At 53.5% G+C, this 25,921-nt stretch overlaps 1 protein-coding gene across 1 annotated transcript in view; it reads right to left on the bottom strand.

Moving 5' to 3' along the window:
- LOC144951357 (SH3 and cysteine-rich domain-containing protein 3-like) overlaps positions 1–25,921 on the bottom strand; it is a 43,239-nt gene that overhangs the window by 6,162 nt on the left and 11,156 nt on the right. The window contains exons 3-9 of the mRNA XM_078881574.1: positions 10,839–11,181; positions 9,690–9,784; positions 7,337–7,403; positions 5,443–5,540; positions 4,513–4,591; positions 2,391–2,437; positions 966–1,060 (exon numbers count right to left, since the gene is read on the bottom strand). Coding sequence (XP_078737700.1) covers positions 966–1,060; positions 2,391–2,437; positions 4,513–4,591; positions 5,443–5,540; positions 7,337–7,403; positions 9,690–9,784; positions 10,839–11,181 — 824 coding nt within the window. The remainder of the gene's footprint in view (positions 1–965; positions 1,061–2,390; positions 2,438–4,512; positions 4,592–5,442; positions 5,541–7,336; positions 7,404–9,689; positions 9,785–10,838; positions 11,182–25,921) is intronic.

The following is a 25,921-nucleotide window of genomic DNA, read 5'->3' as shown; positions in this document are numbered from 1 at the left end:
GCCACGTGGTGGTTTACAGGCAACGTGAGTTGAGCATGGACAGTTAGAGCCGTAAAAAAGATTGTTTAAAATATTAATTTATAATTTTTAATGATAGAATATAGTATTGTCATCAGTAAGACATAAGTATTCGAAGTTTGCAGTCGATACCACATTGGGAAGTGGGTTAAAATAGAGTTACAAGATTTGAGGATACGGCAACAACAACAGAGTGAGTTAATAGAAATCGTGTAAAAAGATTGTTTGAAAATATTTGTAAAAATTTTAATGATAGAATATAGTATTGTCATCAGTAAGACATAAGTATACGAAGTTTGCAGTCGATATCACATTGGTCTCTGCGCGAGTCTATGGGTCTCTGTGTGAGTCTATAGGTCTCTGCGTGAGTCTATGGATCTCTGTGAGTCTATGGGTCTCTGTGTGAGTCTATGCATCTCTGTGAGTCTATAGGGCGCTGCGTGAGTTGATGGGTCTCTATGTGAGTATTTGGGTCTCTGTGTGAGTGTAAATGTCTCTGTGTGAGTCTATGGATCGCCGTGAGTCTATGGGTCTCTGTGTGAGTCTATGGGTTTCTGTGTGAGTCTATGGGTCTCTGTGTGAGTCTATGCGTCTCTGTGTGAGTCTATGGGTCTCTGTGTGAGACTATGGGTCTCTGTGTGAGTCTATGCGTCTCTGTGTGAGTCTATGGGTCTCTGTGTGAGTCTATGGGTCTCTGTGTGAGTCCATGGGTCTCTGTGAGTCTATAGGTCTCTGCGTGAGTCTATGGGTCTCTGTGTGAGTCTATGGGTCTCTGCGTGAGTCTATGGATCGCTGCGTGAGTGTAACGGTCTCTGCGTGAGCCTATGAATCTCCCCGTGCGAATCATTTGGCGACCACGTTGACACCATCAAATCACTCCTACCCTCAATGGGCCTTCGCGACGCAGCACACAGATGGACGGGAGGCCGGGAGGGTCGCGCACTCACTGAAGGTCTAGGTCGTCCTTCTCCTGCGACTGGAAGCGGTAGAGGGCGACGTAGGTGAAGGCCGAGGTCACCGTGTCCTTGCCCGGCTTCTTGCCCTGAGACAGACGGGGGGGGCGGGAGGGTGAGCGACGCTCGGCAAATATTCCGTGGATTCGCGCACGCGCACACTGACCCATAGACTCACACACACTGACACATAGACTCACACACACACATAGACTCACACACACACAGACCCATAGACTCACACACACACACACACTGACCCATAGACTCACACACAGACCCATAGACTCACACACACACACACTGACCCATAGACTCACACACACACACTGACCCATAGACTCACACACACACAGAACCATAGACTCACTCACACACACATAGACTCACACACACTGACCCATAGACTCACACACACTGACACATAGACTCACACACACACATAGACTCACACTGACCCATAGACTCACACACACACACATAGACTCACACACACACTAACCCATAGACTAACACACACACACTGACCCATAGACTCACACACGCAGACATAGACTCTCACACACATCCATAGACTCACACAGAGACCCATAGACTCACACAGAGACCCATAGACTCACACACACACACACATAGACTCACACAGACAGACCCATAGACTCACACACACACTGACCCATAGACTCACACACACACACGTAGACTCACACAGAGACCCATAGACTCACACAGAGACCCATAGACTCACACACACACCCATAGACTCACACACACACACATAGACTCACACAGACAGACCCATAGACTCACACACACACTGACCCATAGACTCTCACACACACATAGACTCACACAGAGACCCATAGACTCACACAGAGACCCACAGACTCACACAGAGACCCATAGACTCAGACAGAGACCCATAGACTCACACAGAGACCCACAGACTCACACAGAGACCCACAGACTCACACACAGAGACCCATAGGCTCACACAGAGACCCATAGGCTCACACAGAGACCCACAGACTCACACAGAGACGAGAATGAAAGCAAATGGGGGGTGGACTTGACTCAAAAGTGGGACGTTACAAGAGGATTACAACAGCAACACCACCACCAGATAAAGACAAAGATCCCCCCGTATAGCCTTAACAGACTGTTGGTGCAAGTGCTGTTAGCGAGCAGCTATGAAGGCCGGCACGGCACACGAGAGGGGTGGGTGGCCAGCACCACGCCCGGCCGCCTTTGTCTCCCCAGTGGCGATGTTTACACACCGCACCAAGCACTACCCCCCCCCCTTCACCGGGGAGCGTCAGAGGGGGGGGGGGAGTGGGGGATACCACGTGGCACTGTCCCCCCCCCCTTCACCGGGAAGCGTCAGAGGGGGGGGGGGAAGTACCACGTGTCCGTCGTTACCTTTGTCTCGTCCGAGTTCTGCTCCATGTTTTCGGCGTTCTCGAACACTGCGGACGAACGCAGAGGTAGGTAGGTAGGTGAGACGCCGGGGGGGGCGGGAGGGGGGCGGGGGGGGATCTTGCGTTTGACGCGCGCGGGCAGACGTACAGGGCACGGCCTGACAGAGAGAGACATCCCTCCACACCACCCACCCACACACCCACACACACACTCACCCACCCACACACACACTCACCCACATACCCACACACACCCTCACCCACACACTCACCCACACACCCACCCACACACCCACTCACCCACATACACACTCACTCACCCACCACCCACCCACACACTCACCCACACACTCACTCACCCACCACCCCACACGCTCACCCACCCACACACACACCCACACACACACTCACCCACCCACTCACACATCCACCCACCCACACACTCACCCACCCACACACTCACCCACACACCCACTCACCCACCCACCACCCCACCCACCCACACACACATTCACCCACCCACACACTCACCCACCCACACACCCACTCACCCACCCACCCACACACGCACCCACCCAAACATACACTCACCCACCCACACACCCACCCACCCACCCACACACCCACACACTCACCCACCCACACACCCACTCACACATCCACCACCCCACCCACCCATCCCACCAACCCACACACTCACCCACCCACACACTCACCTACCCATCCACACACCCACCACCCCACCCACCCGACCCACACACTCACCCACCCACACACTCACCCACCCACATGCCCACAACCCCACCCACACACACACACCCACCCACACACTCACCCACCCACACACCCACAACCCCACCCACACACACACCCACCCACCCACACACACACCCACTCACTCACCCACCCACCCACCCACTCACCCATTCACCCACCCACCCACCCACACACCCACACACCCACACACCCACCCACTCACCCACACACCCACCCACTCACCCACCCACCCACACACACACACACCCACCCACTCACACACCACCCCACCCACCCACTCACCCACACACACACCCACACACCCACCCACCCACTCACCCACCCACCCACTCACCCACCCACACACCCACCCACCCACCCACTCACCCACCCACCCACTCACCCACCACCCCACCCACCCACTCACCCACACACACACCCACACACCCACCCACCCACCCACTCACCCACTCACCCACCCACACACCCACCACCCACTCACCCACCCAAACACTCACCCACCCACACACCCACAACCCCACTCACCCACCCACTCACCCACCCACACACACACCGACACACCCACACACCCACCCACTCACCCACCCACCCATACACCAACCCACCCACCCACACACTCACACACCCACACACCCACCCATACACACACCCACACACTCACCACCCCACCCACACACCCACACACACACCCACCACCCCACGCACCCACACACCCACTCACCCACCCACCCACCCACTCACCCACCCACACACTCTCCCACCGACCCACCCACTAACCCACCGACCCACCCACACACTCACCCACCCACACACCCACCCACACACTCACACACATACTCACCCACCCACACACCCACAACCCCACCCACCCACACACCCACCCACCCACACACCCACCCACCCACCCACCCCCACACCCACACACCCACCCACTCACCCACCCACACACCCACACACCCACCCACTCACTCTCAGGGGTCACCCGGGGTCTCCGGGTCAGGAGAGTCACACCAAACGTTGGGGGCCGTCCATAAATGACGTCACGCGATTTTGGACAATTTTTGACCCCCCCGCCCTCAAATATGACGTCAGAAAGCTCTGCCCCCCACCCCCCATCATGGTCGGGATCGAACCCACGACCTCCTGTAGACCAGGCGAGGTAGTTAACATCTCCTAGCCACCGTGATGATGATGATGAGAGAGAGAGAGAGACACGCAAACTCCAAATATACAGCAGCAGGCGTCAGGGTCGGGATCGAACCCACGACCTCCTGTAGACCAGGCGAGGTAGTCAACATCTCCTAGTGACGCTCACGAGGTCAGGATTTTAGCAAAGTGACATCTACCTTCATCGTTTTCATTTTCGTTCTCCAAGTATTCACTCTCCACGTCGTTGTCTTGCGATGTCTCCGAAGTTTGTCCTCCCTTGACGACAACAACAACAACAACAACAAAACCCCACAACAAACCCAGTAAGACTCAAAATATACATTGACCCCTTCCCTCTAGCCTGCGAGCATGATTGGATCACAGGTGACGACATCACATTAACACGCCCGTCAATTTAAGACCGAAGCGGGAGGAGGATTTCTCCACAACTCCGTGGCTGTCCATCCTGACGATGCTGCTTCTTGTTGTTGTTGTAATTACCGGCCGAAACGTTACGCTACTGGAATTGTGAATGTCGTAGTGGGTTTACTCCGTAACACGCAAGCGATGCCCCGTGAAACACAAGAGAGCAATCCCCGTCAATTTCTGTCGTTTCGTGGAGCCTATCGCTAAAAATATCATCATCATCAGAGTTGTTTCTTTTTGTTTGCATTTTGACTGCTTGTGTTGTGGTTATTGCAAATATGATGCCTTGTATAAAGGTGTCAGTTTTTGTACCAGTTGAAAGGGTAAAAACCTATTACTATATTTTGCCACTGCTAAAGGAGATGTCTCATAGTGTAAATGCTTACCCCGAGCTCTCAATACTCTGATAGTGCGCTGTTTTTGAGTTGTACGCCTTTTGGCGTCATCTGGTCCAACACCAATGGAGACTAGGCTCTAAGAAAAGCTGTCTCGGGTGTGGACCAATCAACTTCAAGGACAGTGCATATCATTATCATCATCATCAGAGTTGTTTCTTTTTGTTTGCATTTTGACTGCTCGTGTTGTGGTTATTGCAAACATGATGCCTTGTATAAAGGTGTCAGTTTTTGTACCAGTTGAAAGGGTAAAAACCTATCACTATATTTTGGCACTGGTAAAGGAGATGTCTCATAGTTGCCCACCTTCTTGTCGTCCTCGTCGCCCTTGCCCTTGTTGCGGTGCGACAGCGAGTTGCCGATGCGCAGCGTCTCGTAGTCCGGGTCCACCTTGTCGTCGATGACTGCGGGGGGGTGGACACACGGAGGGGGTTGTGGTTGAGTAGTGTCCACCATGGGCAGTGTCCACAATGGGTAGTGTCCACCATGGGTAGAATTATTTTATTAGTTTTATTTTTATTATTTTATTATTTCCATTCTACGTGACTTTACCGAAAGAACCAAGAATACGAATCCCTGCAGTCACGAAAGCTTTAAATCAAAAAAGCCACTTTCGGTTCAACTATCATTTGTGGTGACCAGGTCGCTTCTGAGATAAACAAATCTGCATAGTTTAGTGGGGCCTTACCTGGTCAAATTTAAAAAAAATTGTCAACAAAAAAAAATGTGTCAACAAAAAATTATTGTCAACAAAAAAATTGTCAACAAAAAAAATGTGCCAACAAAAAAAAATTTGTCAACAAAAAAAAATTGTCAACAAAAAAACCACGTGTTTAACTTTAGTACCACGAACCAGCCGCCACCCAAAGTTCGATCCCCGGCCAACGGCTAACGAACATCGGTGACTATCGACGCACAGCCCGGATGACCTTTTACACAAATGTCGGGAGAGGCCTTCATCCAGCAGCGAATCGAACATGGCTATTAACGAAGCTGCCTCGCTGCTACTGATGGTGGTGATGATGGTGGTGGTGGTGGAGTGAGGGAATGCGGCCGTGCTTTCGCCCAGATGGGCCAACCCTCACGGGCTAAAACTGAAATACCTCTGATGAATTATGAGCAAAGCGACGCAAACTTGAGCTGTGGCCTCGGTGGGCACTGACACCCCCCCTGATGGGATAGAGCGGCGGCTAAAAGTGGCCGCTTGCTGACAAAACTCTCCCGTTCGATTTAGCCTCCTACCCCCGTGTGAGTGTGTGTGAGTGTGTGTGTGAGTGTGTGTGAGTGTGTGTGTGTGAGTGTGTGTGTGAGTGTGTGTGTGTGAGTGAGTGTGTGTGTGAGTGTGTGAGTGTGTTAGGGAGTGTGTGTTAGGGAGTGTGTGAGTGAGTGTGTGTGTGAGTGTAAGTGAGTGAGTGTGTCAGTGAGTGTGTGAGTGTGTGAGTGAGTGTAAGTGAGTGAGTGTAAGTGAGTGAGTGTGTGAGTGTGTGTGAGTGTGTGTGAGTGAGTGACTGAGTGTGAGTGTGTGAGTGAGTGTGTGTGAGTGAGTGTGAGTGAGTGTGTGACTGAGTGTGTGAGTGTGTGTGTGAGTGTGTGAGTGTGTGTAAATGTGTGTGTGTGAGTGTATGAGTGAGTGTGAGTGTAAGTGTGTGTTAGTGAGTGTGTGTGAGTGAGTGTGTGAGTGTAAGTGTGTGTGTGAATGTGAGTGAGTGTGTGAGTGTAAGTGTGTGTTAGTGAGTGTGTGTGTGAGTGAGTGTGTGAGTGTGTGTAAGTGTGTGTGAGTGAGGGTGTGTGTGAGTGAGTGTGTGAGTGAGTGTAAGTGTGTGTTAGTGAGTGTGTGTGTGAATGAGTGTGTGCGTTTAAGTGTGTGTTAGTGAGTGTGTGTGTGAATGAGTGTGTGAGTTTAAGTGTGTGTTAGTGAGTGTGTGTGAGTAAGTGTGAGTGAGTGTGTGTGTGTGTGAGTGAGTGTGTGAGTGTAAATGTGAGTGAGTGTGTGGTCGACCCAGCCTCAAATGAGTAGCTGGTGCTGTGTGTAAAAAAACATCGCCACTGGGGAGACAAAGGCGGCCGGGAGTGGTTGCTGGCCACCCACCCCCCTCGCGTGCCGTGCCGGCGTTCTTAGGTGCTACTTGCTAACAGCACTTGCCCTAACAGTCTAGTAAGGCTATGCGGGGGATCTTTGTCTTTGTGTGCGTGCGCGTACCGATGGGTAATACTCCGTGCTGCTTGAACACCAGAGGCGTGCTGAAATGCCTCTTGAATCCACGTGGCTAGAACAACAACAGCAACAACAACAGCAACAGCAACAAGATCGTGATGATCGTCATCATCATCATCACCCTAAGGGGAGATCAACCCTCGCTCTACGCGTTAGCAGTACTCGTAGTAGATGCGTTCCAAAAAATACGAACTATTCGTGAGCGGTTTTAGAACTCGGGACTGGCTTTGTTTACCGCGAAAGTTTTTCAATGTTTTTGTGTGCAGTGGAATCAACAGCTCGGTGATTTTAAGGGGCCGTCCATAAATGACGTCACGCACCTCGAGGGGGAGGGGGTCAGACATTTGTGACGATGTGTGACGATGGTGGGGGGGGGGGTTGAGAAATGTGACGTCACATCAAAATGCGCAACTTTAAATAAATATCGACAACACGTTCTACTTAATTAAATAGACTTTTTAATAAATGTTTTTTCCTACAACATCAGAGTGCAGCGCCACATTAAATACGCACTACAATGACAATATTTTAAAGCGATTTGAAGCATGTTTTATATTTTTTCTATGGGCAGTGTTAGTCTATGGGCAATGTTAGTCGATGGGCAATGTTAGTGTATGGGCAATGTTAGTCTATGGGCAGTGTGAGTCTATGGGCAGTGTTAGTCTATGGGCAGTGTTAGTCTATGGGCAATGTTAGTCTATGGGCAATGTTAGTCTATGGGCAGTGTTAGTCTATGGGCAGTGTTAGTCTATGGGCAATGTTAGTGTATGGGCAATGTTAGTTTATGGGCAGTGTGAGTCTATGGGCAGTGTTAGTCTACGGGCAATGTTAGTCTATGGGCAATGTTAGTCTATGGGCAATGTTAGTCTATGGGCAGTGTGAGTCTATGGGCAGTGTTAGTCTATGGGCAGTGTGAGTCTATGGGCAGTATTGAGTCTATGGGCAGTGTTAGTCTATGGGCAGTGTTCGTCTATGGGCAGTGTGAGTCTATGGGCAGTGTTAGTCTATGGGCAGTGTGAGTCTATGGGCAGTGAGTCTATGGGCAGTGTTAGTCTATGGGCAGTATTGAGTCTATGGGCAGTGTTAGTCTATGGGCAGTGTTCGTCTATGGGCAGTGTGAGTCTATGGGCAGTGTTAGTCTATGGGCAGTGTGAGTCTATGGGCAATGTTAGTCTATGGGCAGTGTTAGTCTATGGGCAATGTTAGTCTATGGGCAGTGTGAGTCTATGGGCAGTGTTAGTCTATGGGCAGTGTGAGTCTATGGGCAGTGAGTCTACGGGCAGTGTTAGTCTATGGGCAGTGTTAGTCTATGGGCAGTATTGAGTCTATGGGCAGTGTTAGTCTATGGGCAGTGTTCGTCTATGGGCAGTGTGAGTCTATGGGCAGTGTTAGTCTATGGGCAGTGTTAGTCTATGGGCAGTGTTAGTCTACGGGCAATGTTAGTCTATGGGCAATGTTAGTTTATGGGCAATGTTAGTCTATGGGCAGTATTGAGTCTATGGGCAGTGTTAGTCTATGGGCAGTGTTAGTCTATGGGCAGTATTGAGTCTATGGGCAGTGTTAGTTTATGGGCAGTGTTCGTCTATGGGCAGTGTGAGTCTATGAGCAGTGTTAGTCTATGGGCAGTGTGAGTCTATGGGCAGTGTTAGTCTATGGGCAGTGTTAGTCTATGGGCAGTGTTAGTCTGTGGGCAGTGTTAGTCTATGGGCAGTGTGAGTCTATGGGCAGTGTGAGTCTGTGGGCAGTGTTAGTCTATGGGCAGTCTTAGTCTATGGGCAGTGTTAGTCTATGGGCAGTGTTAGTCTGTGGGCAGTGTTAGTCTATGGGCAGTCTTAGTCTATGGGCAGTGTTAGTCTATGGGCAGTGTTAGTCTATGGGCAGTCTTAGTCTATGGGCAGTGTGAGTCTATGGGCAGTGTTAGTCTATGGGCAGTCTTAGTCTATGGGCAGTGTGAGTCTATGGGCAGTGTTAGTCTATGGGTAATGTTAGTCTATGGGCAGCGCCACATTAAATACGCACTCCAATGACAATTCAAAGTATGTTTTAGTTTCAAAATGGAAATATATTTTTTTTTGGGGGGGGGGGGCAGAGCTTTGTGACGTCATATTTGAGGGGGGGTCGGTCTGACTTTTTGTGACGCCGTGTCACGAGGGGGGGGGGGGGTCAAAAATCGTCCAAAATCGCGTGACGTCATTTATGGACGGCCCCTGAACGGTAGTTTTCGTGGAACGGACGTGACTGCTTGTATGCTCGTCGTCGTAGGAGCTGCCGCTGCCTTCACCATGAAGTTGAAAGCGACGAGTGCCCTGCCACAGTTTCGATCCGCGCCGTCTCTTACCACTTTGCCGAAGCATTCCTTGGAGTTCTCCACACACTTGTGGTGGATGTTGATCCGGCACAGTTTGCATCGCATCCCGTACTTGGCGATCTCACCTTGTGGGATAGCAGCAACAACAACAACAACAGTGGTATAATAATGATCGTTATCAATATTCTAGATTTGAAGCTTTCGTGACTGCAAGGATTCATATTCTTAGATTTTTTTTCGGTAAAGTCACGCAGGTAAAAAATTATAATTAAAAAAATAATAATTATTATTTTTTTACCTACGTGACTTTACCGAAAAAACCTAAGAATATGTTATCAATATTAACACGAACTATTTTTTTTTATATTTCAAGGTAAGAGCCCACTAAAGCTGTACAGTATAGCACTTTTTCAGAAGCAACCTGGCTATCACAAATGATAGCTCAAACGAAGTGGCTTATCATCATCACGTGGACATTTATAAGCAGCCAAATACTCTAAACGCGTGATGTCCGTTTTCAGTGTGGAGGGAAAAACCGGAGGACCCGGAGAGAAAATCCACGAGACCACGAGGAGATAGAGACACTCAAACTCCCAAGTATACAGCAGGCGTCAGAGTCGGGATCGAACCCATGACCTCCTGCACACCAGGCGAGGTTGTTAACATCTCCTAGCCACCGTGATGATGATGAGAGACACGCAAACTCCAAATATACAGCAGCAGGCGTCAGGGTCGGGATCGAACCCACGACCTCCTGTAGACCAGGCAAGGTAGTCAACATCTCACCAAGGAGAGAGAAACACGCAAACTCCAAATATACAGCAGCAGGCGTCAGGGTCGGGATCGAACCCACGACCTCCTGCACACCAGGCGAGGTAGTTAACATCTCCTCGCCACCGTGATGATGATGAGAGACATCGCAAACTCCAAATATACAGCAACAGGAGGTCGTGGATCGAACCCACGACCTCCTGTAGACCAGGCAAGGTAGTCAACATCTCGCCACTGCGGCGTCCCAACAATGTGGCCTTAAAATAAACCAAAAATAAATATAATAGGTGACGTTCCGGCCAATAGCCCTTGTTCATGTCGAGCGATCTAACATCTCCCTGCCACCGCAGGAGACAATTTGACCGACACGTTTCCCGGCGGTTCGCGAAGCTCAAGAGCCGAGCGAACCTTCGTTTGTCTTGCCCACGATCATGTGGTGGCAGATGTCGCAGAACGTCGGCTTCTTAAAGAAGTGGTCGACGAATCGGTGAGCGGGGCCCAACGCCGCCGCGGCCGCCGCTGCGGCCCTGCCGGCAGCTCCTGCCCTCGTGGCCGACACGGAGCGGCCTTCGCCGTTGGGCTCCAGGGCGGCCCCTTGGCCCCAGTCGGCCTGGTGCATGGCGGGGACCGGGCCTCCGAGAACACGCGAAGTCGTCTCAGATGATGTCGCCGCTGCCGCCGCTGCCGCCTTCGCCGCCTTGGTGCGTTCCCAGCGAGGAGCCGCGAGGAGGAACCTACTGAGTTGCCGCAGCTTGAGGGTGGAGGTGGTGGAGGTTGGTGGTGGAGGTGGTGGTTGGTGGTGGTGGTTGTTGGTGGTGGTGGTGGTGGTGGAGGTGGTTGGTGGTGGAGGGGGTTGGTGGTGGTTGGTGGTTGATGGTGGAGGTGGTGGTGGTTGGTGGTGGTGGGGGTTGGTGGTGGTGGAGGTGGTGGTGGTGGTTGGTGGTGGAGGTGGTTGGTGGTTGGTGATGGTTGGTGGTGGAGGTGGTTGTTGGTGAAGGTGGTGGTTGGTGGCGGGGGTTGGTGGTGGAGGTAGTGGTAGTTGGTGGTGGAGGTTGGTGGTGGTGGTGATGGAGGTGGTTGGTGGTGGTTGGTGGTGGAGGTGGTGGAGGTGGTGGTGGTTGGTGGTGGTGATGGTGGTTGGTGGTGGAGGTGGTGGTGGTGGTGGTTGGTGGTGGTTGGTGGTGGAGGTGGTGGTGGTGGAGGTGGTGGTGGTGGTGGTGGTTGGTGGTGGAGGTGGTTGGCAGCGGATGAGGTTATTGGTGGTGGTTGGTGGTGATGGTTGTTTGTGGTGGTGGTGGTGGTTGGCGTGGAATGTGGTTGTTGGTGGTGAAGGTGGTTGGTGGTTGTGGAGCGAGAGAAGAGAGGACGAGAGAGGAGAATCGAGGGTGAGAACGACGCTGGCGAATGATTCTGTTCTGCCGCGCGTGGTGGCAGCAGTGTTGGTCAGCTGCGAGTAGCGAGTCGCGTAACGAGCATGGGGGCAGCCAGGGGGTGCATTGCCCCCCCCCCCCCTCCTGGTGGGCAAAGCTATGAGTTGGGGCCCCCCCCCCTAACCAACCACAATGATTTCAATTTAAAGCTTTCGTGACAGCAGAGATTCATCTTCTTGGTTCTTTCGGTAAAGTCACGTAGAATGGAAATAATAAAATAATAAAAATAAAACATAATAAAATAAGTCTCACGACGTTTCGGCCACAACGCAAGCAGCCGTCCTCAGGTGAAGAACAGGTCTGTCGAGAAGACAGAGTCTGAATGACACACTAGACGCTCCAAGCCTGGGGTATGTCATTCAGACGCTGTCTTCTCGACAGACCTGTTCTTCACCTGAGGACGGCCGCTTGCGTTGTGGCCGAAACGTCATGAGAATTATTTTATTATGTTTTATGTTAATTATTTTATTATTTCCATTCTACGTGACTTTACCGAAAGAACCAAGAAGATCAACCACAATGATATACGATTTCAACAACAGACATGATTCCTTGCAAAAAGGTTTCTGTTTGGTGTTTTAACATCTTCACACCTCCTGTTTTATTGCCAAAAAGGGTCAAATCTATTTTTATAAATAAATAAATAACCACATTTCGATGTAAAGCTTTCGTGACTGCAGGGATTCATCTTCTTGGTTCTTTCGGTAAAGTCACGTAGAAGGGAAGTAATAAAATAATAAAAATAAAACATAATAAAATAATTCTCACGACGTTTCGGCCACAACGCAAGCAGCCGTCCTCAGGTGAAGACCAGGTCTGTCGAGGCGACAGCGTCTGAATGAAAAATAAATAAATAACCACGCACTCACCCGGTCTCAGGCCACCTCGACTCTCATTGGCGAGGAACTGTCACGTGGGGTGGGGGGGGCACGCCCAATCGGATTTGAGGGCGGAGAACATTCGAATCGGATTGGTCGACGGGCAAAGTGAGGGGGTCGGTTGTGATTGGTGGAGAGTCGGGCGCCGCGTGGCGAGATATTAACTCCCTCGCCTTCCTTAATACAGAGGCAGTGACGGATAACTGTTGTAGTAGTAGTAAAAGTAGCTAGTAGTACATATGTAGTAGCTACTACTACAGGTGTAGTAGTAGCTACTACATGTGAAGTAGCTACTACATGTGAAGTAGCTACTACATGTGAAGTAGCTACTACATGTGAAGTAGCTACTACATGTGAAGTAGCTACTACATGTGAAGTAGCTACTACATGTGAAGTAGCTACTACATGTGAAGTAGCTACGGGCCCCGACATTTCAAGGGCCCCGCGCTGAATGCTTTCAAGCTATCAATTCCGGTTCAGTGATTCTGCATTTGCTCTGTTACTATAGTACTATACCGCCTTCAACTTTCATGAACGACTGGATGTTTAATGTTAGCGATTTGTCGTATTATCTGGCTGTATAGCAAATGAAAAAATACAATTACTTTACTATGCAAGTAAAAAATGTATTTTAATATTTTTGTGTTTTTTTTTTATATTTCGGGCCCCGTTATAACATAATTTGCTACAGGCCCCGCACCTAGCTTAATCCGACACTGAATACAGGTATTTTTAGATCGCGTAAATATATAAATGTGTCGTTAAACCCGCCACCACCCGACACGGCCAATGAGTAAGGTTTGCCGCGTAAACAGAACGTGGCCAATGCGTTACACGAGTCCAGCACCACCGGTGTTGTTGGAGAGTGAACCCGCAAACATTTACGATTCGAGTACGACGTTTCGCAAGTAATTACAACCGGCATCATCAGGCGACAAGCCAGCGTTGTATGCAGGAGGTCGTGGGTTCGATCCCGACCCTGATAATGCCTGTATATTTAGAGTTTGCGTGTCTCTCTCTCTCTCATCATCACGGTCGCGTAGATTTGTGTCCGGGCCCTCTCGATTTTATCCTCCAAATCTAGAATCGACGTCGCGCGTTCAGAGATTTTGGCTGCAATGAATTTCCATGCGATGACGACGATGATAGCCCACTTCGCTGAGCTATGTGATGGCCAGGTCGCTTCTGAAAAAGATCTACACAGTTCGGTGGGTCCTTAACCTGGCGAAATAAAAAAAAAAGTTAAATAGGTCGTTAGCTAAGTGACGGAAAGTTCCAGAAAGGACGGGGAAGTGAATTCAAGGAGCGGATAGAAAGGGGGTTCGCGTCACCTGAACTGATGTGCTTCCCAAGGAGCGGAGAGAAAGGGGGTTCGCATCGCCTGAACTGATGTGCTTCCCAAGGAGCGGAGAGAAAGGGGGTTCGCATCGCCTGAACTGACGTGCTTCCCAAGGAGCGGATAGAAGGGGGGTTCACGTTGCCTGAACTGATGTGCTTCCCAAGGAGCGGACAGAAAGGGGGTTCGCGTCACCTGAACTGGTGTGCTTCCCAAGGAGCGGAGAGAAAGGGGGTTCGCGTCACCTGAACTGATGTGCTTCCCAAGGAGCGGAGACAAAGGGGGTTCGCGTCACCTGAACTGATGTGCTTCCCAAGGAGCGGAGACAAAGGGGGTTCGCGTCGCCTGAACTGACGTGCTTCCCAAGGAGCGGATAGAAAGGGGGTTCGCATCGCCTGAACTGATGTGCTTCCCAAGGAGCGGAGAGAAGGGGGGTTCACGTCGCCTGAACTGCTGTGCTTCCCAAGGAGCGGATAGAAAGGGGGTTCGCATCGCCTGAACTGATGTGCTTCCCAAGGAGCGGAGAGAAAGGGGGTTCGCGTCGCCTGAACTGCTGTGCTTCACAAGGAGCGGAGAGAAAGGGGGTTCGCGTCACCTGAACTGATGTGCTTCCCAAGGAGCGGATAGAAGGGGGGTTCACGTCGCCTGAACTGATGTGCTTCACAAGGAGCGGAGAGAAAGGGGGTTCGCGTCGCCTGAACTGCTGTGCTTCACAAGGAGCGGAGAGAAAGGGGGTTCGCGTCACCTGAACTGATGTGCTTCCCAAGGAGCGGATAGAAAGGGGGTTCGCGTCACCTGAACTGATGTGCTTCCCAAGGAGCGGATAGAAAGGGGGTTCGCGTCGCCTGAACGGATGTGCTTCCCTGGTGTTGTGACGCGCCGTGCAGACGAAGTTCACGACCCACCAGGGCTGCTACTTTATACAAAGGCAAAGATTACCCGTATAGCCTGTAACAGACTGTTGAGGCAAGTGCTGTTAGCGAGTAAAACCTTTGAAGGGGGTGGGTGGCCTGCACCACCGCCCGGCCGCCTTTGTCTCCCCCAGTGGCGATGTTTTACCCCAAGCACCAGGTACTCATTCGAGGCTGAACCGACAATAGGGGGAGGGCCAGAGGTCGCAACCGGGTACCCGATACCCGTACCCTACCCGATACCCGGCTACCCGTACCCGGCCGGGTACGGGTACCCGCTTGCGACCCTGGTGCGGCCGGGTACGGGTACGGGTAGGCCGTGAGTCACTGGTGAGTCACCGTTTGTCACTCATTTCCCAACGTCTTGTCTCTTCTCACAATTCAAGTTCCTAGAATCAACCCACCCGCGCCTGCAACATGGCTTCATCCCAGAGGTCGCAATCAGGTACCCGATACCCGTACCCTACCCGTACCCGGCCGGGTACGGGTAGGGTACGGGTACAGCCGGGTACGGGTACCCGTTTGCAACCCTGGTGCGGCCGGGTACGGGTACGGGTAGGCCGTGAGTCACTGGTGAGTCACCGTTTGTCACTCGTTTCCCAACGTCTTGTCTCTTCTCACAATTCAAGTTCCTAGAATCAACCCACCCGCGCCTGCAACATGGCTTCATCCCAGAGGTCGCAACCGGGTACCCGATACCCGTACGTGTACGGCCGGGTACGGGTACCCGTTTGCGACCCTGGTGCGGCCGGGTACGGGTACGGGTAAGGAATCAAAACCCGTTTGCGACCTCTGGGAAGTGCCCAGGACCGGTTCAAGACACTCGTCACCTGGCGTTGGTGGCCGTGAGCGGGAATCGAACTCGGCTCATCGGGGTTCGTAGCGCTAACCACGACACTACCGCTAACCCCACAAACTACTTTACACACACACGCACACGCGCGCGCGCGCGCGCACGCATATCTAAACATATCGACGGTGTCTCCTTACCAACAGATATTTTCCCCATTTTAATTTTCGTTGTTGCTGTACACTGTGTGTGTGTGAATGCAGACACGTGTCAAAGGTGGTAGTGGCAGGGGGGTGGGGATGGGGTGGGGGTCTACATGGCACGGGATCCGCATCTCGCCGCATTTTTTCCACTGCCGGCAGAAATGCGCAGCGTGCCACCGCCAAAGACAAAGGTCACCCGTGTAGCCTCGGCAGATTGTTGGGGCAAGTGCTGTTAGCGAGCAAGCAACCTATGAAGGCCGGCACGGCGCACGAGGGAGCTTGGGTGGCCAGCAACCACGCACGCCCGGCCGCCTTTGTCTCCCGATGCTCAACGCACCACACCGGGTACTCATTTGAGGCTGAGTCGACCCAGGGGGAGGCCCCGGGACCGGTTCAGATGCTCGTCACCGGGTGTTGGCCGTGAGCGGGAATCGAACTCGGTTGGCCGGGGTTCGTAGCGCAGCGTAGCGCTAACCACTACACTACCACTCCCCGTTCCACACCAGCAGCAGCTGTTGTCGGTGTGATGATACTCGGGGCAGGTGGCAGGGGGTCTGTAACGATATGCGGGGCATCTCTTAAAGCCTCTCAGTGTCGGAAACACCAACGCCTCCCCCACGGTTCTGGATGCGCGCAGCTCAGCACTCAACACTCGGCAACAATATGAGCTCGGCTCGCATCGAGAGGAAGGGAGTTGTTGTCGTTGTTGTCGTTGTTGTTGTCGTTGTTGGCACACACAACAGCACGCTTGGCGTGCCGTGCCCTGCGTGTGGGCCAACAACGATCACTCGCGTGGCCACCACCGCCACCGCCACCACCACCACCGCCACCACCATCGCCACCACTGCCATCGCCACCCACACCACCGCCACCACCACCGCCACCACCACCGCCACCACCACCGCCATCACCACGACCACCACCACCGCCACCGCCACCACCGCCACCACCATCACCACCGCCACCACCACCACCACCACCGCCACCACCACCACCGCCACCACCGCCACCACCATCACCACCGCCACCACCACCACCGCCACCGCCACCGCCACCACCGCCACCACCATCACCACCATCACCACCATCACCACCGCCACCGCCACCGCCACCACCACCGCCACCACCACCGCCACCGCCACCACCGCCACCGCCACCGCCGCCACCGCCACCACCACCACCACCGCCACCGCCACCACCACCATCACCACCGCCACCGCCACCACCACCACCACCGCCACCACCGCCACCACCACCACCACCACCGCCACCACCGCCACCACCACCACCACCGCCACCACCGCCACCACCACCGCCACCACCGCCACCACCACCACCACCACCACCGCCACCACCGCCACCACCGCCACCACCGCCACCACCACCACCACCACCGCCACCACCGCCACCACCACCACCACCACCGCCACCACCGCCACCACCACCACCGCCACCACCGCCACCACCACCACCACCGCCACCACCGCCACCACCACCACCACCACCGCCACCACCGCCACCACCACCACCGCCACCGCCACCACCGCCCGCCACTCGCGCCCGCCGTCGTTGTCGGACGACGCGCACGTGCTGGCTTCCATTTTTTGAGATGTTAACTACCTCGCCTGGTCTACAGGAGGTCGTGGGTTCGATTCCAAGCCTGACGATGCCTGCTGCTGTCTATTTGGAGTTTGCCTGTCCCTCTCTCATAATCACGGTGGCTAAGAGATGTTAACTACTTTGCCGGGTCTACAGGAGGTCGTGGGTTCGATCCGACCCTGACGTCTGCTGCTGTATATTTGTACTTTGCGTGCCTCTGTCTCTCTCCCCATGGTCCGCGTGCATTTTGTCTCCGGGTCCTCCACGTATTTTTTTACCCCCAAAACATTTAAAATCAACGTCACGCGTTCGGAGTATTTGACCGCTCCTATCGATGTCCACGTCATGGTGAGCCACTTCGTTGGGCTACATCGCTTTGCGATGAGCAGGTCGCTTCTAACAAAGAGCCACCCACACCTTACCTGCTAGAATATAAATGGTCGTGGCAGTATTGAACCGATGCTGTCTAAAGCCCTCACGCACCGAGACCCCTACTGTGCAATAATACACGCAGCCGCATCTGCTCGGCATTTTAATGAAGGGGTTGAACCATCAGCTTCATCATCATCATATTATCATCATCATCATCATAAAGTAGAATCCCAAGTAGACAATTAATTAAGTTTCATCGTGAGCAATTGGATGCAACTGGGAGGAGAATCTGATGTCTCAGAGAAAGCACTCGGCTCATGCACAGAGATAGACTAACATTAACCATAGACTAACATTGCCCATAGACTAACATTACCCATAGACTAACATTTCCTGTAGACTAACATTGCCCATAGACTAACATTGCCCACAGACTAACATTGCCCACAGACTAACATTGCCCATAGACTAACATTGCTCACAGACTAACATTGCCCATAGACTAACATTGCCCATAGACTAACATTGCCCATAGACTAACATTGCTCATAGACTAACATTACCCATAGACTAACATTACCCATAGACTAACATTTCCTGTAGACTAACATTGCCCATAGACTAACATTGCCCATAGACTAACATTGCCCACAGACTAACATTGCCCATAGACTAACATTGCCCATAGACTAACATTGCCCATAGACTAACATTGCCCAGTAGACTAACATTACCCATAGACTAACATTTCCTGTAGACTAACATTGCCCATAGACTAACATTGCCCATAGACTAACATTGCCCATAGACTAACATTGCCCATAGACTAACATTGCTCATAGACTAACATTGCCCATAGACTAACATTACCCATAGACTAACATTTCCTGTAGACTAACATTGCCCATAGACTAACATTGCCCATAGACTAACATTGCCCAGTAGACTAACATTGCCCAGTAGATTAACATTGCCCATAGACTAACATTGCCCACAAACTGATATTGCCCAGTAGACTAACATTGTCCACAGACTAACATTGCCCATAGACTAACATTGCCCATTGACTAACATTGCCCATAGACTAACATTGCCCATAGACTAACATTGTCCATAGACTAACATTGCCCATAGACTAACATTGCCCATAGACTAACATTGCCCATAGACTAACATTGCCCATAGACTAACATTGTCCATAGACTATCATTGCCCATAGACTAACATTGCCCATAGACTGATATTGCCCATAGATTGACATTGCCCACAGACTAACATTGCCCATAGACTGATATTGCCCATAGATTGACATTGCCCACAGACTAGCATTGCCCACAGACTAACATTGCCCATAGACTGATATTGCCCATAGACTAACATTGCCCACAGACTAACATTGCCCATAGACTGATATTGCCCATAGATTGACATTGCCCATAGACTAGCATTTCCCACAGACTAACATTGCCCAAGAACTAACACTGCCCATAGACTAACATTGCCCATAGACTAACATTGCCCAAGAACTAACACTGCCCATAGACTAACATTGCCCATAGACTAACATTATCCATAGACTAACATTGCCCATCGACTAACATTGCCCACAGACTAACATTGCCCATAAATTAACTTTATCCGTAGACTAACATTGCCCATAGACTAACACTGCCCATAGACTAACACTGCCCATAGACTAACACTGCCCATAGACTAACACTGCCCATAGACTAACATTGCCCATAGGCTAACATTGCCCACAGACTAACATTGCCCACGGATTAACATTGCCCATTGACTCACGAGTTGGTGAGTAAATGAACTTAACCGAACTAAATTAACTAAACGTGTTATTCTTGCCAGCTAAGGCCCACTGAGCGCTGTAGATCTTTATTTAGAAGCTACTGGCCACCACAGATTACAGCTCAGCGAAGTGGAGTTTCACGTGGAATTGTACAGCAGCCAAAATACTCCAAACGTGGAGGGGAAAGTCCAGGGGACCCGGAGACTAAATGCACGCGACCACGGGAGGAGAGAGACTCGCAAAACTCCAAATATACAGCAGCAGGCGTCAGGTTCGTGATCGAACCCACGACCTCCTGTAGACCAGGCGAGGTAGTTAATATCTCATAGCCACCGTGATGATGATGAGAGAGAGAGACACGCAGACTCCAAATATACAGCAGCAGGCGTTAGGGTCGAGATCGAACCCACGACCTCCTGTATACCAGGCGAGGTAGTTAAGATCTCCTAGCCACCGTGGTGATGATGAAAGAGACGCAAACTCCAAATATACAGCAGCAGGCATCGTCAGGGTCGGGATCGAACCCACGACCTCCTGTAAACCAGGCGAGGTAGTTAACATCTCCTAGCCACCGTGATGATGATGAGGGAGAGAGACACGCAAACTCCAAATCTACAGCAGCAGGCGTCAAGGTCGGGATCGAACCCACGACTTCCTGCATACCAGGTGATGTAGTTAACATATCCTCGCCACCGTGATGATGATGATGAGAGAGAGACACGCAAACTCCAAGATGCAGCAGGCGTCAGGGTCGGGATCGAACCCACGACCTCCTGTAGACCAGGCGAGGTTGTTAAGATCTCCTAGCCACCGTGATGATGGTGATGATGATGATGAGAGAGAGACGCAAACTCAAAATATATAGCAGCAGCCATCGTCAGGGTTGGGATCGAATCCACGACCTCCTGCATACCAGGCGAGGTAGTTAACATCTCCTAGCCACCGTGATGATGATGAGAGAGAGACGCAAAACTCCAAATATACAGCAGCAGGCGTCAGGGTCGGGATCGAACCTACGACCTCCTGTAGACAAGGCGAGGTAGTTAACATCTGCTAGCCACCGTGATGATGAGAGAGAGAGAGACGCAAACTCCAAATATACAGCAGACGTCAGGGTCGGGATCAAACCCACGACATTCTGCATATCAGGCGAGGTAGTTAACATCTCCTAGCCACCATCATGATGAGAGAGAGAGAGACGCAAACTCCAAATATACAGCAGCAGGTATCGTCAGGGTCGGGATCGAACCCACGACCTCCTGCACACCAGGCGAGGTAGTTAACATCTCCTAGCCACCGCGGCGCCCCAAACATCATGGGCATGCCGAGATGCAAGTAAGGAAGGCCACGGGTCGCCCGCGTCTTTGCGAGAAATTTGAAAACAAAATCACGTCTCGTCGAGAGGGAGACAGAGACGGAGGGCGGTGTCGATGTGGCATCGTTCGTGTCCTGCGTTCATGTGTCCTGTGTTCACGCGCTAAAACGATCGCTCACCTTCTCACCTTAGCGACTCGCTCACCTGCCCGAGTCGCTCACCTGCCCGAGTCGCTCGCCCCGCTCGCCTCGCTCACCTTCTCACCTCGCTCACCTTAGCGACTCGCTCACCTCACCTCGCTCACCTACCCGACTCGCTCACCTCCTCACCTCGTTTACCTCCTCACCTTCTCACCTTCTCACCTCGCTCACCTTAGCGACTCGCTCACCTCACCTCGCTCACCTACCCGACTCGCTCACCTCCTCACCTCGTTTACCTCCTCACCTTCTCACCTTCTCACCTCGCTCACCTTAGCGACTCGCTCACCTCACCTCACGCACCTGCCCGACTCGCTCAGCTCGCTCACCTTCTCACCTCGCTCACCTTAGCGACTCGCTCACCTCACCTCGCTCACCTGCCCGACTCGCTCAGCTCGCTCACCTTCTCACCTCGCTCACCTTAGCGACTCGCTCAACTCACCTCGCTCACCTGCCCGACTCGCTCAGCTCGCTCACCTTCTCACCTCGCTCACCTTAGCGACTCGCTCACCTCACCTCGCTCACCTACCCGACTCGCTCACCTCCTCACCTCGTTTACCTCCTCACCTTCTCACCTCGCTCACCTTAGCGACTCGCTCAGCTCGCTCACCTTCACCGGGGCTGTATTATCCACTGGGCGCGTCTCCGCTGTTTCCGCACTCGGTGAGCGGTCGTAGAAGGCGACCACAGACAGACCTCGCACGTGCACGTCTGTTGAACTTCTTTCGCACCGTACGCAGCCAACCGTTAGCAACCCCCCCACCTCCACACACCCAGTTCAACTCTCCCGGGCGAGAATCTTTCTCTCTGTCTGTGTGTGTGTGTATGTGTGTGTGTCTGTGTGTGTGTCTGTGTATCTGTGCGTGTGTATGTGTCTGTGTGTGTCTGTGTGTGTGTCTGTGTGTGTGTCTCTCTGTGTGTGTGTATCTGTGTATCTGTGTGTGTATGTGTCTGTGTGTGTGTCTGTGTGTGTCTGTATGTGTGTGTGTCTCTGTCTGTGTGTGTGTGTGTCTGTGTGTCTCTGTCTGTGTGTCTCTGTCTGTGTGTGTGTCTATCTGTGTGTCTGTGTGTGTCCTGGTGTTTGGAGTTCTCAGCTGGGCACACGACAACCCACGCCTGATCGTGCCCACAGCGAGTCACGGGCTCAATGAGAAGCGCGCCTCTCTCTGCACTTTGGGCAGTGGCGCCGACCACGGTCTTGTTAAAATAGCCTCGAGCTGCAGAGCCAGCACGGCTCGGAGCACGCGTGTGTGTCTGTGTGTGTGTCTGTGTGTGTGTCTGTGTGTATGTGTCTGTGTGTATGTGTCTGTGTGCGTATGTGTGTGTGTCTGTGTGTGTATGTGTGTGTGTCTGTGTGTGTATGTGTGTGTGTGTGTCTGTATATATGTGTGTCTTTGTGTGTGTCTATGCGTGTGTGTGTCTGTGTGTGTGTCTATGCGTGTGTCTGTCTTTGTGTGTCTGTGTGTGTGTGTCTGTGTGTGTGTGCGTCTGTGTGTGTGTGTCTGTGTGTGTGTGCGTCTGTGTGTGTGTGTCTGTGTGTGTGTCTGTGTGTGTGGTTGCTGCCCCCACCCCCCCCCGTGTTCCGCCCTGCTCGCTCACAGCACTTGCCCCAATAGTCTGTTGAGGCTATACGGGATGAGGCGTGGGGGGGGGGCATCTTTGTATTTGTGGTGTCCTAGAGGCGGCGTCTCGGCGTGTCGCTGGGGGGGCGAGGAGGAGGAGGCGCGCACGGGGAGAGCCGCTGCCGCTCTAATTCCATCGTCGTCTACGAATAGCTCGTGATGGGCCACTCGATACTCAGGCTGCCATGAACTGTCCCCCCACCCCCCATCCACCCCCCCATCGAACCCCACCACCCATCCCACCCCCGATCCACCCGCATCCACCCCCACCCCTCCATCCACCACATCCACCCCCCCATCCACCCCCCCCATCCACCCCCCATCCACCCCCCATCCACCCCCATCCACCCCCACCCCTCCATCCACCACATCCACCCCCATCCACCCCCCCATCCACCCCCCTATCCACCCCCCATCCACCCCCATCCACCCCCACCCCTCCATCCACCACATCCACCCCCCCATCCACATCCACCCCCCCATCCACATCCACCCCCATCCACCCCTCCATCCACCACATCCACCCCCCCCATCCACCCCCACCCCATCCACCACGCATCCATCCACCCACCATCCACCCCCCATCCACCCCCACCCCATCCACCCCCCATCCACCACATCCACCCCCCATCCACCCCCACCCCTCCATCCATCCCCATCCACCACATCCACCACATCCACCCCCCCATCCACACCATCCACCCCCCGCATCCACCCCCCCCATCCACCCCCACCCCTCCATCCACCCCATCCACCCCCCATCCACCCCCCGCATCCACCCCCCCCATCCACCCCCACCCCTCCATCCACCCCATCCACCCCCCATCCACCCTCATCCACCCCCCCATCCACCCCCCGCATCCACCCCCCCCCATCCACCCCCACCCCTCCATCCACCCCATCCACCCCCATCCACCCCCCCATCCACCCCCCGCATCCACCCCCCCCCATCCACCCCCACCCCTCCATCCACCCCATCCACCCCCCATCCACCCCCCATCCACCCCCCCATCCACCCCCCCATCCACCCCCCCATCCACCCCCTATCTGTAGTGGACAACAACAACACAAATACGTGAAGGCCTCTATCACAGTTTCGTTGGCCACCAACTAACGTTGGTCATGCGGGGTGAGGGCAGCCCTGAAAGTGCTCGCCCGTGACACTGCTGCAGAAAGGCCTCCACTTGAAGGAGCTCTGCAAGGGGGTATTTGGGGCGTACTCTTCCCAACGTCTTGGAGGAGAGGAGGAAGAGGAGGAGGAGGAGGAAGAGTGAGTAACCCAATCCACACTTTACCCACCAGACGTGGAACTTCAGCGCTGGCGGATGGAATCGAACCAGAACCGGCGATCTATAAATCGCAAGCCCGGTGCTCCACTCGGTCGACCACCGCCAGCACCACCAGCACCACCACCAGCACCACCAGCAGCACCACCACCAGCACCACCAGCAGCAGCACCACCACCAGCACCACCACCACCAGCACTACCATCAGCACCACCAGCACCAGCACCACCACCACCCAGATTCCATCTTGCGGTTAATTAATTAATGTCATCCGTGCCCCGCCCCCCACCCCCGAATGATGATAATTGGCTAAGCTGATGATGATAATGACTGATACTGGTAGGAACCTCCTGGTTCCACCAGCCCACAGGGGATTATTGTGTCCGTCCGTCGTGCAGGGAGGGGCTGGGTGGGGAGGAGGGGCTGGGTGGGGAGGGGAGGGTGGGGAGGGGCTGGGTGGGGAGGGTGGGAGAGGGTGGGGAGGGCTGGGTGGGGAGGGTGGGGCTAGGTGGGGGGTGGGAGGGGTGGGGCTGGGTGGGGAGGGTGGGAGGGTATGGGCTGGGTGGGGAGGGGCTGGGTGGGGAGGGGCTGGGTGGGGAGGGGCTGGGTGGGGAGGGGCTGGGTGGGGAGGGGCTGGTCACCCCCGTGGTGCCCTTATAAAAGTCAAGTGGTGCCCTTATAAAAGTCAACGTTTAACCTACTCACTGCCGGCTTGTGCCCGCCCTCACAGTCGGGCATATTTGCGGAATACACCACGCCGCCGTTGACCCTGGCCATTGACCGAGCAACCCAACGTTCCTACCAGCTCCCTCCGCAGGAATGTGTTTAAGCTGATGATGATGACCGATTAAGCTGATGATAATGATGATAATTGGTTAAGCTGATGATGATGATAATTGGTTATGCTGATGATGATGATGATAATTGGTTAAGCTGATGATGATGATAATAATTGGCTAAGCTGATGATGATGATAATAATTGGTTAAGCTGATGATGAAGATGATAATTGGTTAAGCTGATGATGATGATAATTGGTTAAGCTGATGATGAAGATGATAATTGGTTAAGCTGATGATGATGATAATTGGTTAAGCTGATGATGATGACCGGTTAAGCTGATGATGATAATTGGTTAAGCTGATGATGCTGACGATGACGTCTGATGAGTCAGTGTCCCGGCAGCGTTGGGTGACCGCGTGCTGTCTGTCTGCAAGCAGCAGCCGCGCAGCTCCACAAATAGCGTGCCTCCTCCCCCCCCCAGCCCCGCCCCTCACCCGCTGCCCCGCCCCCCTGCCCCAGCACCCCTCCCCCCTCCCCCCAGGACCCCCCCCCCCCAGCCGCTGCCTTGCACGAGCTAAGTCCTTGCAATGGCCAAACAGCAATGCCGAGGAGCTGTCCGGGGCTGAGCTCCAGAAAAGATTTATCTACCCCCCATACACCCACCCCACCACCCCCCACCCACCCCACCCACCACCCCCACCCACCCCACCCACAACCCCCCACCCCACCCACCACCCCACCCCACCCACCACCCCACCCACCCACCCACCACCCCCACCCCACCTACCCACCGACCACCCCACCCACCCCACCCACCACCCCACCCACCCACCCATTCCACCCACCACCCTCACCCATTCCACCCCACCCACCCACCACCCACCCCACCCACCTACCCACCGACCACCCCACCCACCACCCCCACCAACTCACCCACCACCCCCACGGTCCCCACCCACCCCACTC

The sequence above is a fragment of the Lampetra fluviatilis genome, chromosome 62, assembly GCF_964198595.1.
Source record: "Lampetra fluviatilis chromosome 62, kcLamFluv1.1, whole genome shotgun sequence".
In the NCBI taxonomy this organism is placed as follows: Eukaryota; Metazoa; Chordata; class Hyperoartia; order Petromyzontiformes; family Petromyzontidae; genus Lampetra; species Lampetra fluviatilis.
This window is presented reverse-complemented; position numbering and strand designations above follow the sequence as displayed.